This window comes from Natator depressus, chromosome 6 (assembly GCF_965152275.1).
Source record: "Natator depressus isolate rNatDep1 chromosome 6, rNatDep2.hap1, whole genome shotgun sequence".
NCBI lineage: Eukaryota > Metazoa > Chordata > Testudines > Cheloniidae > Natator > Natator depressus.
In genome coordinates, this window is record NC_134239.1 from 2,600,378 (window position 1) to 2,613,636 (window position 13,259).

Genomic DNA, 13,259 nt, shown 5'->3' on the forward strand with positions numbered 1-13,259 from the left:
CCTTTTGTAGATTGGAAAAAAATCTCTCCCTTAATCGAGGAATCCGGGGGCGGGGGGCAGGAGGAGGATGTAAAACATATGTTATAACTGGAGATAAATCTGCACCAATAACTGATGGAATTCCATATGGATTCTGGGACAACAAAATCAAATGTCAAAGCTCAGTAGAAGGTGAAGCACTGATACGTGTAACCAAGATTATGAACATGAAGGAGAGTGTAAAGCCCGTATCCAACTTAAATCTCTGGGAAGTGTAAAAGTTATTAACAAATAATTGATAGTAGCGGGACAGGCAAAAGCAGTGGGGAAGGACTATGGTTCACAGGACCCTGTGGAATGTGGAGTTCTACAATAGCCCTGGCCAGTGGTCTGACCGCTACACCCATGCCTGCTGTCTAAATTGATCTAATTGGCAAACAAGTGAAGTTAGCTATTGTAAGAACACAAACGTCACATCTCCCCTTCCAGTACTTCCTGAGGATAAGGTTACTGTTTATTCACCACGAGTACAAGTCATTGACAATTTAAGTATCAATATACAGGCCAACCTTTATGTTCCCAGAAGGAAATGAGAAATTAATCCTTTTTGGAATTTTAAACAGTATTACAAGTTTATTTGGAATAGGAATGCCAATGCCACGCTCTCTGGAGTGGCTCACGGCCGTGAGTGCCTACCTTGGGGCAGACTGTCAGAAAACAGGGCAGACATCCCAAGCTGGTGGTATGGTCTATAATTAGATTTCACCAAGCCAGTGACAAACGTAAACTCCTGGATCACTGTAGCAGTCTTACCAGGGAGTCACAGACAACCCCTTAGATGCTGCAGTGTATCTTGCCACCCGGGCAAACTGGACTTTGTGATAAAAGGTCACTTAAAGCAGAAGTCACACCACATCAGGTTGCTCCCAGTCCCAAGGGACCAGTCACTTACCCCGGATAAATTGGTACTCTGGACCTTACACCAAAGACAACACTGGTAGCCAATTCTATAATAAACTAACTAAAGGTTGACAAGCTCAGAAAAGGAAATGAGAGTTATTGAGAGGTTAAAGCAGGCAAAATATAGGCACAGGTAAGCCACAGTTTGTAAGTCCAAATTGTGGCAGTGATGTAATAAGCTGTCAGTTTCTAAGAAGTCTTTCCAGGGTACCCAGATTGTCTCTGGGGATCTCCGCTTTGCATCTGGTACACTTCCCTGGAAGAGTCCAAATAGTCCAGAGATCCAGGATCTGTCCTTGAATCCATACTTATAGCTTCTTCTCACAGAAAACAGGCTGACACTTGGACTTTTCCTTTGATGATGGAGAATGAGAAGTGCATTTTGAGTCTTTGACTTCCAGTCATCGCACACAATGGCCACTTGCTTTGAAATTAGCACTTTTCTGTTAAAGTTCTTTATTTGCATTCCACAAGGCTTCTTTTTTGTTTGACGGGTTATTTAGTTACGGGGGTATACTCTATGTAAAGGTTTGCTACTACATTGTAATGCGATATAGATAAGTGAAAATAATGCAAGTAACGCCCCATTAGTTTTCGTGAAGCTTAAACACCAAATACGCTCTTATACATTTAAAAATCACTTTGCTCTATACTAGTACACAAGTGAATTAGTCTCGGGCTTCCGCATGACCTAGCACCTGGTCTGCCAGCATCACAGGTGGATATTGAAAAAATTAAAAGACATATTAATTACATGGTTCAGAAAGAAGCTAACAAAGTAATTAACCCCATGTTACCGAGAATTTATGGTTTGGCAACTGAAGAATGACTTATGGTGTATAATATGCATGAAATAACCAAAATCTTCAATTATACTCAGATTAATATTATTCAACTGGTAAAATATAATAATGATCAGGGGAAAAAATCACATCAGAAAGGAAATTTTTTGTGCAGAATATGGTGAATATGTAATAGACACTACTGATAACACCTTTCAATTCTTGGAACTGAGAAAAGTGCCAGAATTAATTAGGGATAAACAGATCTTGAATTGGTATTGTCCACACTGTATTCAAAAGCATGGAGGAGAGAAAGTCAAATGCCAAATTAAATGTAAACAAATATCATTTAGTGCAATTAGAAACTTGGTATCTGTGACACCACATCTGAATCATGACACATATTATTTAAGTAACATGTGACATTTCAAGGTCCTTATATGTCTCGTTCATGTGATCATTGCCCATGTTCGATCCAAATAAGGATGTATTGGATCAATTAGCCACTGTCCACCCTATTGGTCACCTAGAAGACAGCATCTAGAGGAACAAGTGCATCTGCTGGTGATGTACCATTACCATGCCCAAACACAGAGAGTCCTTTTAAAAACAGCATCAATGGATCTGTAGGTGAGCTGTGTTTGAGGTAATGACCCTGCTATATGGCCCGCTGGAAAGGTAACAACAGAACCTACTGAAAGTCAGTGCAACTAACTAAATTAAAATCTCCTTTGGAGCGGGTGACCTATAATGGAGTAGGACAATAATGTGTAGTAACTAATTGCAAGACTTCTATTATGATCATCTTAGAAGTCTGGTTGCAAGTCCAAATTTCTGTTTTAAGCCACAAGTACCTACAGTTGTTGGACATGCAACAAAACCTCCGGTACCCAGTTTTGAAAATGAAGCAGTCATTCTTAGCAACCCAGATTATCAAGTTATAATTAAGACAAGTGCATATATGCCACTGTGAAATTTACAGCTAAAACAGCTGTTAGAAAGGAAAGATGCACATGTAATTGAAATTAGTAATGTTATGATGTGACATTGAGCCAGAAAGGGTGAAACAACTTATAGGCTACATGACCCAAATTCAACCTTTAAAGACATGTTAGGGAAATATGTAAATCACAATTAGGGCTATTCCTTATAAATAGCTAGCAAAGCCATGTTAGATAGACATGAGCTTTGAAATGTAGACTTGTATTGTTAAAGAACTGGAAGAAGATTGTGATGGCAGTAGTCTGTGTTTACCTATATCTTGTTAGAGGTTAACAATGTAACTAAACAGTTCCTGTCTGTTACTATAGTCTGTTAATTCCTCAGACGTTCTTGTTAAACCCTGGATTTGTGCTGGAAATGGCCCACCTTGATTATCATACACATTGTAAGGAGAGTGATCACTTTACATAAGCTATTACCAGCAGGAGAGTGGGGTGGGGGGAGAGAAAACCTTTTGAAGTGATAAACACCCATTTTTTCATGGTCTCTGTGTCTAAAAACCTCCTCACTGTATTTTCCACTTTATGCATCCAATGAAGTGAGCTGTAGCTCACGAAAGCTCATGCTCAAATAAAGTGGTTAGTCTCTAAGGTGCCACAAGTCCTCCTTTTCTTTCTGTTAATTCAGAGATCAAAAGGAGGTGTTAACATTTAGATGAAGTGTAAATGTAGTAATATCATTGTCTTTATTCCTCTTTGAAGTATGTCGTAAGCTACCTGTAAATGGCAGGAGATGGACAGTTGTTTTATGCTAATCCATGCAGCTAATTATGTGTGGTGCTTAGGAACTAGAAGGTCTTACTTCAAAGCCACAATTGTCACCTCTTATTCCCCCAAGGAATGCCTGCTGTCCGGAGGCTGCCAGAGAACTATAAAAGGAACTCCTGGGCCCTGATCCTATTATTCCAGATCTGCTTAAGTTTCTTCAGGGAAGAAGTCACAAGACTGAGGTCTCCAGCTCCAGTCTGGATCACCCTGACACTGGACATTGGACTATAACCTATTGAACCAATTCTGAAAGAACTCTTTGCAACTCTGAGGCTCACCATTGCTGCTATGAAAACGACCTAAGAATTTTATTCAAATACCTGTATATATAACGATCCTTTAACCAATACGCTCTCTCTTTTTTCTTTTTAAATACATGTTAGTTTAGTTAATAAGAGTTGGCTGTAAGCATGTATTTGGGTAAGATCTGAAATATTCAGTGACCTGGTGGACAATGTGGCCAAACCTTTGGGATTGGTAGAACTTTTTATAGGATGAACAAGATTTTCAGTAATCCTCATGATATTTGACTTGGCTGTCTGGGTGGGAGCCCAAGGGTGGGTTGCCTTAAGGGAACTGTATTTCTGGTTGCTGGGTAACCAGTAAGCAGGGACTATTTTTGCCTTATGTTATATGGGAGGAAAGATCAGAACCATAAGTTAAAAAAAAAGGTCAAAACCCATTTTTGTTCAATCCAACTGATTTCCAGTCCCCTTTTAGCTACTGTCACCTCACCTGTAGCATCTATAGCTGATGTTAGAGAGGACAGTATTTATGAAGATATGCACTAACATAAACCCACTTCAAGTTCCAGAACCTCCATATGCTTCTGTTCCAAAATCCAGGAGAACAGTAGATTCATCAATTCATAGATATTAAGGTCAGAAGGAATCATTATGATCATCTAGTCCAACGCAGGCCACAGAATCTCACCCACCTACTCCTGGGAAAAACCTCTCACCTATGTCTGAGCTATTGAAGTCCTCAAATCGTGGTTTAAAGACTTCAAGGAGCAGAGAATCCTCCAGCAAGTGACCCGTGCCCCATGCTACAGAGGAAGGCAAAAAACCTCCAGGGCCTCTTCCAATCTGCCCTGGAGGAAAATTCCTTCCCGACCCCAAATATGGTGATCAGCTAAACCCTGAGCATGTGGGCAAGATTCACCGGCCAGAAAACCCAGGAGAGAATTTTCTGTAGTAACTCAGTTCCTACCCCATCTAACATCCCATCACAGGCCATTGGGCCTATTTACCATGAATATTTAAAGATCAGTTAATTACCAAAATCATGTTATCCCATCATGCCATCTCCTCCATAAACTTATTAAGTTTAATCTTAAAGCCAGACGGGTCTTTTGCCCCCACATGAGTTGATATCTGAAGAAATAACTATTCCCTAATAAGTATAGAATAATGAAGTTACAAGTATACACTTAGATTTAATTGACATATAGGGTTTAAGTACATATAAGTGGTAAGTTACTAATTACAGTGTTTGTTGTGTACCTCAGTATGCCTTTTTTTGGAGGGCGGGGGGTCATAATATTCACCCTGTCAAGGCGGGGGACAGTAGTCAATTAGTTCATTTTATCATCCATTTGTCATTGTATTATGTGATGTTATGGTCAATTGATATGCTATTTCTTATATAATCGATGTATGCCACATAGATTGAAATGGTAGGATTATAGAAGTATAGTATTGATGAGTATTTAGGGGTGATGAGTGTGTATTAGGTATATAAGTAAAGCATGGCTGAAACGTAAGGCCTACAGGCTGAGACCTGTAAAATTTTAGTTTAGCCACACTAGGCCATAGGCTTATGCATACTTAATGTAAGTGACAAGTTTCAGAGTAGCAGCCGTGTTAGTCTGTATCCGCAAAAAGAAAAGGAGGACTTGTGGCACCTTAGAGACTAACAAATTTATTTGAGCATAAGCTTTCGTGAGCTACAGTTTACATAAGTGAGCAATCCAGGAATAACCCTATGACCATAAGGTCACAAGGTCACTGCATAAGAGGTACCAATAGGAAAAGTGGATTGAAATAAACTGCAAATGTATTGTCTGACACCATGAGACACCTGATAATAACATCTTTAAATGTCTGTCCAGACCGAAGGGTACATGTCATGCGTATAGGCTAATAAGAGGAACTCTGAACAACTTATGAAAAATGGGGTACCCCAACATTCATGGGGTGTGGAAGTACAGATAAGGGAAAAAGGGCTGACACCTTCATGCAAGTGCATAAGGTGTTAAGCATAGTTAGAATTACATGGGAGGTTTAGGTTGGACATTAGGAAAAACTTCCTAACTCTCAGGGTGGCTAAGCACTGGAATAAATTGTCCAGGGAGGTTGTGGAATCTCCATCATTGGAGATTTTTAAGAGCAGGTGGGAAAAACACCTGCCAGGGATGGTCTAGATAATACTTAGTCCTGCCTTGAGTGCAGGGGACTGGACTAGATGACCTCCCGAGGTCCCTTCCAGTCCTATGATTCTATGATTCTATGAATATATAAAGGGTTCCCTGGTGGGATAACAATGGGAATAGCCACAGGAAAAACCCCAGCAGGAACTATCCCTCTACAGCTGATCAATTGGTGAGAGGTCCATCGCACCCAAGAACATCTTTGAGCATGTGAGTATGACTATAGCTATAATTATTGCACAGGTTTGGTAGGATTTCTACATGCCTGGGTCATAATAACTTCACTTATTGCTTTAATAAAACTTGTCGTACAGATAAGACTTCGTACTTGGGATTGTGTCTATGGCCGTTATCCTTGGACGATGAGTGCTCCTAGAGCCTCCAAACTTGAGAAAAGCATCAGAGGAGATTTCACTCTGTTGATCCTGAAACTGGAGCATCCAGAGCTGAACCCATGGTGGAGTAATAAAATATCCCTAAATTCATCACTCAGTAAAAGGCTGCAGTATAAGTCCACGGTACGCCCACTCCTTGAATCCTGTATGGAGTTCTGGTCACCGCATCTCAAAAAAGATCTACTAGGATTGGAAAGGAACAGACTAGGGCAACACAAATGATTATGGGTAGGGAACAGTTTCCTTATGGGGAGAAATAAAAAAGATGGGGTCTTTTCAGCTTGGAAAAGCGACGACCAAGGGGGGTTATGATGGAGGTCCATAAAATCATGAATGGTGTGGAGACAGTAAATGGGGAAGCGTTATTTACTCCTTCTCAAAACACAAGAACTAAGGGTCACATGATGAAGTTAATGGGCGGCAGGTTTAACACAAACAAAAGGAAGTGCTTCACATGATGCACAGTCACCCTGTGGAACTCGTTCCCAGGAAATGTTGCGAATGCCAAAAGTATAACTGGGTTCAAAAAGAATTAGATAAATTAATGGAGGACTGGTCCAACACTGGCTATAAGCCAAGGTGGTCAGGGGTGCAGCCCTATGCTCTGGGAGCCCCTAAACCTTTGACTGCCACATGCTGGGAGTGGACGACAGGGGATGGATAACTCGATAATTGCCCCATTCTGTTCATTCCCTCTGAAGCACCTGGCATTGGCCACTCTTGGAAGACAGGAAACTAGGCTAGATGGACCACTGGTCTGACCTAGTATGGCCATTCTTATGTTCTTATATTCTTAGCGTAGGGCCATAAACAGATCCCTGAGAGATCCCACCTGAAACAGCGTCAGTCACACTCAGGGTGGCTCCCCCTTCTCAGAGCAATTGGCTCAGGCTCTCTGCAGACTCAGGCATGCGGGCATTGCTGGTAACTCTCAGGTCCTCTCCTATCTGCATCTTAACCCCCCACACAGTGCAAGGTTTCACTAGTGGGTGAACAGAGGAGGGAGAGAAGGGGGGCATCCCAATGGAAGCGGGGGGTCACAGTGACATCAGGAGAGTGGTGAAGAGAAGCACGAAGCTGCTGAAGCAGGGTCTGGCATCATTCGTTTCGGATTTGCAGTTTCCCATGGTGCTGGCTTGGCTCCCTGAGCCAGTGTGCCCCCATATCCATTCGCCATAGGCCACCGTCTGGACATAGACACCTGGACGAGTGGGCTTGCCACAGCCATCCCCCCAACTCACGATCCCCATCAGGAGCCAGGTCCCATTGTGGTCACATGCCAGCGGCCCCCCAGAATCACCCTAGAGGGGCAGAGAAATTGGGATTAGTGAGGCCCCTGGCCCCAAGTATCCACAGCCCAGCCCCTTGGAGCTCTAGGCATATGGACCATACCGTGGCCCCACCCACATATTTTTGCCACACCCACTTGAGAAGTGAAAGGAGCGTTATGAACCTTCCCCTCACCTTTCTCTGAAGGATGCATTGGTGGCAAAGGTGGGATCCCTAATACATTCACAGCAGGAAGGGTGGCTGTGTTCTTCTGCTCCTGCCCTATGCAGAGAACCCTGCTCGGGACGGGCTGGAAGCAGAGCAGTGAGGCTGGAAGCAGAGAGCTTCCATAAAGATGCATGGCTATTTTCCCATCTCAGAGAAATTGGCTTAGACTCTCTGCAGACTCAGGGAGCCCACGGTTACTTTCTAGCCACATTCTCTCTCTTTTCAATCCATCTGCAAAGACTCGACTATTACTTTAAATAAAAATAAAAGCCAGGGCTCTGTCCTAATCACAGGACTCCAAGAGCTGGGGCCTAGACATGGGACCATGAGTCCACATGGATCTAAAAGCCGGAGCCGCTCCTGCCTGCTCGGAGGCAGCCAGATTGTGGAACTCCACAGCTGCAGCAGCCGCTCTACACACTGCAGGCCCTAGATGGCGATGGGGAGCTGCGCTGGGGCTCACCTGCATCCGGCTGGCCCAGAGCCCTCTCTCACCTGGCAGGAGTCCCTCTGCCCTTCGGCGTAGCCAGCGCAGATCATGTCGGGTTTGACGGGGTCCCTGCCGATCTTTGGATCTGGGTCGATGTTGTAGAGGGCGTTGCAGGCTGCAGTGCCGACCAGCTGAACCTGAACCTCCTGAAGTGTGCTGGGGGGTGGGAGAGAGACTGGTGGGGGGGGGGGGGAGAACCAGGGTATTGGATCCATCGCCTTCCGCAATGCGCCCCCATGCCTGACAATTTCCTGTCACCAGCTACCTCCCCAACCTACTCTCCTCCCCTCCAGACATCTCTCCCACTCCATCTCCTCCCCACATCACAATCCCCATCCCCTCTACCCATATCCACCCCCCTTGCATCCATTCCCCACCTCCACCCAGCTACCAGACCTGCACTGACCCCCAACCATAGAACCCCGTCTGTGCAGCCCTGCCCCTAGGGGGGTTTCCTCTGCAAAGAATTGAACCAGGGACCATCTGTATCGAAAGCAGAAGGTTCCCAACTGAGCCTAGTGGATCAGTTGCCTCACAGATGGCTGTGAGGGATACAGCCGATCGGGGGTAGCCAGCTGGCAGGGGGCGGCAGAGACCTGGGCAGGGATTATTGCAAGATGCTGCAGGAATCACAGGGCTCCAGGAGCACAGGGCTTCAAGTGTGGAGTGATAGTACAGTACCTCCTCCTGGGGGATGGTCTTACCCTCAGAGTCTATTCTCCCCCAACCAGTGACCCAGCACATGTGGTTGTCAGGGAAGGAGTCGGAGGGGCCTGGCAAGCAGACAGGGAGGATTTCATTGGTGTATTGCACTGGCTCTTTGAGCTGCAGTAGGGCAATGTCGGCAGACTTCCACGTGCTGTTGTATTTGGGATGGACAAAGATCTGGCTCACAGGGGATGAGATCCGGCACTGGGAGGGATAGGAGAGCTGGTACTCCCCCAGGTTCACACGATAGGAAGAGACAAGGTCAGATCTGGGATTGGGGGAGAAAAGGATGATCAAATGGCTTGCAAACTTGGCCAAAAATGCAGCAGGGTCTGGGGTGGGGAAGCTGGGGACCCGTCGCACAGCAACACCACATGGGGTGGCTTGCCTGGCACAGATCCAGGCAGGACGTCTGTCTGTGCACCGGTCCCTACCCACCCCAGTTACTCACAATTGGAAGCAATGAGCTGCTGAGACAACCCACTGGGCTGAGATGAGGGACCCACCACAGAAGTGGTGTCCATTGTGCTGGATGCTGACCTGCCACGGCCACCGGCCCCTTGGGGCGTCCCCGCCCCCAACAATTCGGCCTGAGATCCTGGGCTGGCCACACCCTGGAGGGGAACAGCATTGACATGGGATGAGCAAGGAACCAGGAGACCTGACTTTCAGCCCCTCTCCCTCCCTGCTCTAATCCACTGGAACCCACTTCCCTCCCAGAGCTAGGGATAGAACCCAGGAGTCCGGGCTCCCAGCCTCATTCTCATGGTACTAATCCAGGACAGGTAAGGCTGGCATTTTGAAGTGAGTGTCTTACCTGCCTGTTTCCAACTCCCTTGAGCACCTAGGGTGTGAAGAAAGAGAAGGGAAAGATATAAATGTGTGCATGTTAGGGGTGGAGGTTTATGCACAGGCATTGCTGGAACCCAGGAAGGTGTGTGGAGGGGAATAAATTCCAGTAGCTCCACCCATAATTCCCAAGCTCCGCCCATTGCCCCATAACAGCCCTGCCATCCTCAGCTCCAGCAAAAATTCATAGCCGTGTTCCTATTTGATTTACCATCAGTAGGTTCAACAATCAACACTCCCCATTGATCTGAGTGGGGCAGCTCAGGACTGAATGCTCCCATCCAGGCTAGATGGGCTGGGGGGGGTCTATGAAGGGCCAAGGGCTTGGATCCCCCTGTTATTCACTGGCCCAATTCCCTCCCCCACAACCCGTACTCTCTCACCTCCCCCTGTGAGGTAGGGGCTGGACCCTACATCCCCACCCCACACTCACCCTGCAATAGGGTCATCGCCAGCAGTGCTAGGGCCAGTGGGGAGCAGAGACGCCCCATGGTTCAGCCTTCCCCAGACCTGTCTTGTCTGAATACAGCAGCCTCCACTGCTCCGACCAAAGCCCGACCGGAGAAAAAAAGTTCTGGGTCAGGTTTTTATGAACACCTGTGTGCCCCTCCCTGGATCTATAGAGAATAATGGGGACTGATTTCCTGGTAACCCAAGCAAGGAAATAAGTGCTACTAAATTGAACGTGCCGAACAGGTTGTGACCGCTTTCATTCTGCTCTGCCTGGTGTCACCCCAGTATGGACGTCCTGGAAAACCAAACGAAAACATGCGATGGCCCAGGTCACAGCATGCAGGCCTCCGGTGATTTTCACGTCCCCATGTTATTGCCAATTGAGTGTGCCAAGCAGAGAGAGCCAAAAATAGTACCCAGGAGAGTGAGACGGTTCTCATGGAGTAAAAATTATGCTGGCTTTGGGGTTGTGGTTGAGTTGTGGTTATTGTGGCATGTAGGGCAAAGGTTATCATGGGGATTAGGGATAAGGGTATCATGGAGTTAGGGTTATCATGGGTGTTCTGGCTGAGTGACATTATCTGCCCTGTTGCTTGGACCATGTGGCACTTCTCCTTGCATCACTCCAGATTTGGGGGATCTGTCCCGTATGTCTTGCAAATTCCAGTTGATGCTGTGAAGTCATTATTGTGGAATCATTGGGTTGTGGAGAGCCTCCGTGTGGGATACAACATTTCTTAACGGGGAGAGCTGGGTCAGCAAGACTAGGTACAATGGTCACTCATTAGACCCTAGAAGGTTACCCATTCAGGCCAAAAGAACTTGGAAATTGGGTTTGTTGAGGCTGGCAGGATCTGTCTATACACCTGCTGTGCAAGGAAGGAGAAGAGGACAATCAACCATAGGAGAACAAAGAAACCAGGTGTTGGGACAGGGACACATAACCTGGAGGGAAGACTCAAAAAGTAGGAAACTATAGGCAGAAGGAGGGAAGAGATGGGAAGGAGAGGGGAGGAGCTGAGCATGCTTTCATAGCTGGGAGGGGATTGCTGTTTAACTGTGGACCAGCCAAGGTCAGAGAAAGTTAGCTCAGTGGGAAAAACACCATGATCTAGAAGAAAAGCTATGAACTGTGCGTGAAGGATATGGGGTACTCCAGGGGGCTCTGTCCAAAACTAAAGGACTCTCCCTAGCAGTGAGGAACCTGAGCCAGGGAGATGCATGTCAGTGTGCTGGCTGTTTTGTCTAGAGCTGTGTATTTCTTGTACTAGTAAGCACAGCTGAGTGACATCTTTTCGAGAAACAATTTAATTGCTGAAATATGCTGTTTGGAGTCTACCAAAACTATTCACAAATTCAGATTAAATTTGCCAAATAGTTTCAACCAAAAAAAATTCTAAAAAGTGGAATTGTTTCTTTGACATATTCCAAAAAACCCAAACATTTGGACTTATCACTTTTAAGCAAGTTTTATTTTGAAAATTATCTAGATTTATTTTTTAAATGTTAATATAAAAGAAAGAAAGAAAGAAAGAAAGAAAGAAAGAAAGAAAGAAAGAAAGAAAGAAAGAAAGAAAGAAAGAAAGAAAGAAAGAAAGAAAGAAAGAAGAATTGGAAATGAAATCAAATGAAAACTAGACAATAACAGACCTGGTTTAAGCGATGTGTATTCTAAGCTTCTTTTATTCAGGCTGAATGGAAGAAGCAAATAAGTTCCTTTTTGAAGTGAGAGAGCTGGACACAGTAGAAGCTACCACCCAAGGCAACCAGCCACATGCTGAAGCCTGAGTGGAGCTGTGGAACCTGAGGGTCTGGTTGCAAAGGCAGGGGCAAACTGTGTCTGAGAGGCAAGAGTCAGATGACAGTGAGAGAAGCCATGGACAGCATGAAGAGAAAGAGACAGAGCTCCTTCCAGCACAGGACTAGCTGGATTTGTAGCCTTAGGAATTTCTGAGCAACAGACCTAAGTGCTGTGGTTTGTCCCTACTGAGTTCAGGAAGCAGGGCTTTGTGTGTGCATTCTTTGTGAACAAACAGGATTGCCCCAAAGAATAGACCTGACTCAAAGCATCCTCCTCTTCTTACAGAAAGAACGTTACTGAAACATTTTGGGCCAATTGGGTCACATTTTCTTTGTTACTGCTCCCCAGGACATTGCCGATACCGAGAAGGTAGCAGCTCATCATCTCCAAAAGCCACCTCTTGCTGTTTAATTTGCCTTGGGGTGAACACTGGTAAATAACGATGTTATTTTTGCTTTTAACTGCCGCAGGGCTGTGCCCGTGAATTGCTAAATGAATGCTGGCACCATCTCCATATGACTCACTGCATTCTGCCGAAGAGAATTAGCTCTGTGATATCAACAGCGCACAAAGCGCCCCTCCCAGAAATGACGACAGATTGGATGTGGTGTTTAAAAGCTACCGTATTACAGACAGAGAGAGAAACATTCAAACAGAGCAGTTCCAATCAGTTGAATGTAAGGGACTTCAGAGGCTCAGCAAAAAAACTTTCCTCTGTCTACTTAAATTGCAAGTGCTCCCATCTGGGTCTGCGCAGTGCCCAACACAATGGGGCCCGGGTCTCAGCTAGGGTCTGTGCAGCGCCTCTCACAACAGGGGCCCTGAACTTTCGGCCAGAGTCTGTCCAGCACCTGGCACAATGCTACCCCCTCCCAAAATGAGTTGGCTTTACTCTTTCATTTCTACTTTGATTAGTAAAACATCTTTTGATAAGGAATCTCCCACTGCCACTTTGAACAGAAACAATTATCCTCATGTGTGGATACTGTAACACTCAGTTTTCCATGAAAAAAAGAGACTTTTTCTCAAAAAAAAGCAAACAACTTCTACAGCCCCACAACCCCACTCTGCCTTCCACCAACCTTAGTTACAACCAGCAGGGGTGACCCCAACACACATCCCAGTCCTCAATTTCCCCCACTCTG

General features: G+C 45.5%; 1 protein-coding gene across 1 annotated transcript; it reads right to left on the reverse strand.

Annotated features, from left to right (window-relative positions):
* Positions 1-7,353: 7,353 nt before the first annotated feature.
* LOC141988462 (serine protease 27-like) lies at positions 7,354-10,351 on the reverse strand. The gene is made up of 6 exons (XM_074954258.1): positions 10,294-10,351; positions 9,829-9,855; positions 9,463-9,625; positions 9,008-9,279; positions 8,309-8,478; positions 7,354-7,617 (listed from the first exon to the last, which is right to left on the reverse strand). The coding sequence occupies exons 1-6, from the start codon at positions 10,349-10,351 to the stop codon at positions 7,354-7,356; spliced, it is 954 nt and encodes a 317-aa protein (XP_074810359.1).
* Positions 10,352-13,259: the final 2,908 nt, after the last annotated feature.